At 34.2% G+C, this 4,004-nt stretch overlaps 1 protein-coding gene across 1 annotated transcript in view; it reads right to left on the minus strand.

Annotated features, from left to right (window-relative positions):
* CSPP1 (centrosome and spindle pole associated protein 1) overlaps positions 1 to 2,311 on the minus strand; it is a gene marked incomplete at its 3' end in the record, with an annotated part of 57,712 nt that extends 55,401 nt beyond the window's left edge. The window contains exons 1-2 of the mRNA XM_010282595.1: positions 2,213 to 2,311; positions 819 to 915 (exon numbers count right to left, since the gene is read on the minus strand). Coding sequence (XP_010280897.1) covers positions 819 to 915; positions 2,213 to 2,311 — 196 coding nt within the window. The remainder of the gene's footprint in view (positions 1 to 818; positions 916 to 2,212) is intronic.
* Between the last annotated feature and the right edge of the window lie 1,693 nt (positions 2,312 to 4,004).

Raw genomic sequence — 4,004 nt, forward strand, 5'->3', positions numbered from 1 at the left:
AAATGAGCACTGCTCGGGGACTGCCTGGGCATTGGTCGGTTGGCAGTGAGCAATTGTTTTCATTTGCATCATTTGTCTTTCTTGGGTTTTATTTCTATCTCTTTGTTATTTTCCTTTTCATTACAATTTTTTTATTGTTATTTCAGTTATTAAACTGTTTTTATCTCATCCCACGAGCTTTCTCACTTTTACCCTTCCGATTCTCTCCCCGCATCCCACTGAGCCGGGGAGTGAGCAAGTGGCTGTGTGGTACTTAGCTGCCGGCTGGGGTTAAACCACGACCAAGCAATACCTACTTGTTGCTTTTCATTTAAGACCACCTGAATGCCCCTCATCTCTATACTTCATTATGTGTGTTATATTTAAGTGTCAACAGTTAAGTCCGATTTATAATAAACACAACATGACATGTGCTATTGCAGCTCTCCAACAAGAGATAAAATTATTTTAATATTTAATAGCTTAACTGTTATGTAGTGGTCTGTCACAACCATTGGGATGCTACCTACTATGTTCTATTTTCTATATTGTATGTTTCCACAGTTAAGCAAAGAATTATGCACACCAGGACTAACCTGCTGATCATAATAAAACTTCCAAAAATGTTGGCATATTTTCCTTATTAAAAAATAAAGTATAACTACAAAAAAAATTCCGCATAATCCCGAGACATTTGGAAGACTGAAGAATTGGTACGCACATGAATTATAATGAACATCTCAATTAAAAATCCAAACCAGTAATTCCCTTCCAAAAATTCTCAAAAGTAATTAAATGCTACTTAAATCTAGAAGACGTATAACAAAAATACACTATACCTAAAGGATAGTTCTGTTGACTATTTGGAGGTATATTTTCTTTAGCCATGGAGATTAACATTTTGCTAGTCTCAAAAAGCTTCTCCGATTCCTTATTCTGAAAACAAAACAGAACACTTTTCTGTATCACAAGGTAAAAGAAATATCACATATAAGAACAACAGTATTAACATAATGATCTCCAGAATAGAGATACTGAAAGTGATTTTGGATTAATACATTAAGCAAGCTATACATTTTGCTAATACTACCAAAAAGTAGTTCTCTACAACACAAGCGTTGTAAGTTCATTATAGTCAATATTATTTCATGTCATGAAATATGTCAAAAACATATATTGTGATTTATGTCATAATACATAATTGTTTCATAGTTTAGACATATCCTCTCTGTTTTTTTATAGGGGATGATTTGACATACTGCACCCTGCTAGAAACTCTAGAAGAATTACAGGGTAAGTTTAACACACCTGTTCCCTGTAACTATACTTTCACCATACAGCTTAGGACTTTATCAAATTATAGGCTGGAAACATTCTCCTCTTTAAACTTGCTCTGAGCAGAGGAGGCAAAAATGAAGGAAGCCCAACCCCTCAGAGCTCCCTAAGAATTAACTTTCTGGAGTGAATTAATAAAAATTTCTGGAGAGACTTACTGTAGCTACATAAAAATACTTATATTACCCACAGAAGGGGTATTATGAATTTTCATAAACCTTCTGATGAAACAAAAAAGGGAGTGAAAGCTGTAAAACTCAAGCTGTTCAGGGCTTTCTGAGTCAAACAACAGATAAATCAAAACTCCTTTTTTTACTGAGAACTTTGGTTAGTTACCATAACGCTTAGCTAGCTTGAATTACTTAGATACAGCTTTTGCCAGGTACTGGCACTATTAAACAACTTAATGGTGATCTGCAAATCATAAAATCTTTACAGCTTTGGAATTAGGTACTAAAATTTCTAATAGGAAAATTGTTATAATTGATTGGATTAAGTAATTTGCGTTTTAGATTTCCTAGTTTCCATAACAGAAATTTTGAGCGTATTTATACTTCCATCCCCATCCCAACACCCACGCTCTGGAGTGGGCAAAGAGCAGACCCCTGCTAGTCAGCTTCCCTGCTCAAGGAGGGGAAGGAACAATGATAACCATTTATAAGAGTTTTCCCACTTGTAAAATACAAATGTTACTGTGTATATCTGGTGGCAAAAAGCTTTTAAAAATCTACATAAATACAGATATGAAGTACTTAAGTTAGAAATTACTTTGAATAGATAAATCTTTAATATATACTTTAACAATAAAACTTTTTTATGAGCACAGTAAAAGCAAGCTTAAATCAAAACCCTAGCAATAGAAATGTTTAAATTCAGGAAAACTATTTAATACTCTTACCCTCATTTCCATGTAAGGTGGATCATTTTCAAGTTCTGCCTTATCTTGTGCCAACTTGGCCTTCTGATCTTCAATGAATTTGTCTAAATCATCCGCCATCATTTCTAAAGTTGTAGGAAAGACATAGAACATTGCCTCTACCTCAGAACCTCAAAAATTTAAGGCTCAATTACAGCTGCTTAAGTCAGCATTTAAGTAATAGTCGAGTTTCTCCCTCAGAACTATGAGCCTTAAGACGTCTGCTGAGCCAGTTAAGCACCTGACTCAGGAAACCCATCCATGGAGGAGATTACTTGATGTTTCACCAGAGAGGAAATTCAAAGATTCCAGATTATAAGACTGAGGATATTTCTCTAGGTTTTTTTTCTAACTTGGTTAAAGTGTTTTGGGGTTGGTTTTTTTAACTGCAAGTCTACCAATGGCCCTTCACTACACAGTAGCACAAGCTTAGTGAATTACAAAATAAAAATTAGACAACAAAAAAATAAACAGGATAAAGGAATCATTAGACAAAAAAAGTACAGAGAGTGCAAAATACAATTATAGTCAAAAATAAGGACCAAATAATACAATCAATTCTGTGCTTAATTTATATCACAAGAAATTTTAAAAATCATCAAGCTTATAAAAAAAAAAAATCACAAAAAAACAACAAAGAAAAAAAAACAACAAAAACCCAAACACACAAAATACATGCATGGTGTTTCTGGAGTTGGAGCCAACAGTGTATCATTACCTCCTGTACCAATAAAATAGCAGAGGCAATAAGAACAGCTACAATTCTGCAATAATTGTAGGATTGTGGATATCAAGCAGCATTGACTTGCAATCAGACAAGCCACTCATCTGTAAGAAAAGGTATTGATGAACAACCAATCACCCCCCTTCCATTAGTTGTGCATCTTGCCTATTTAACTGAAGGCCCTTCAGAGCAGAAATTCTGACCTCTTATTTGCGCAATTTATTGTATATTGCTGCTCCTAGATAACCTCATAATAAAATTTGATAATTCATGATAGTGGAACTGTACAGAAGTTAAGGCACACACTCTGACTTTGAATATTCTTTGTTAGGATAGTCTTATCAGAACTAAAAATACTGCAAACTAGCTAACCATGGAAAAAAAGACAGACAAAACCAAAAAGAATGACTGCATACAAGCCTACTCATCCTAATCTCCAGTCAGCATCTTCACCAATTCCACTGGAGGAAAAGTTTGGCAAAACCAAGCCTACAGATGAAAAACCCATGTGTTATATTCCACGCTTAAGGGAAGCATGAAACTGAGGAGAAAATTATGACTCTCAAATCTGTCTAATACTACTCACACAACTTAAGCAACAGGATTTCTTATGCACGTTCCTAAGCTATCCCATCACATCCAGCATCTAAACTCAGATTGTACAGCAGTTTTATAGAGGATAATTCAGTATCTTTCTAAAGCCTACAGATTGTATGAAGTAAACAACAGACCAATGATAGAAGTATATTAGAAAACACTTTCAGGAAAAAGATCAAAGGCCTAAAAAAAAAACCACAAACAAAAACCCTACAAAAAACCCCACCTCAAAGGTGAGCGGAATAAAATACTACATAGGTTAACATAAAATAATGTGTCCAGAGAGACTGAGATAAATGCTTACTAGAAGTAAGATGAAAAGAAAAAATGTCAAAATTCTATCAGATAAATTCAAGTAATTGCATGCTAACTTAAATTAAGGAATATATCTGCTTGATGTATTCCTTTCAACTTTTTCCTCTTACATTAATGCCATTTTTTGATTCATAACAT

The sequence above is a fragment of the Phaethon lepturus genome, unplaced genomic scaffold (genome assembly GCF_000687285.1).
Source record: "Phaethon lepturus isolate BGI_N335 unplaced genomic scaffold, ASM68728v1 scaffold5360, whole genome shotgun sequence".
Lineage (NCBI taxonomy): Eukaryota > Metazoa > Chordata > Aves > Phaethontiformes > Phaethontidae > Phaethon > Phaethon lepturus.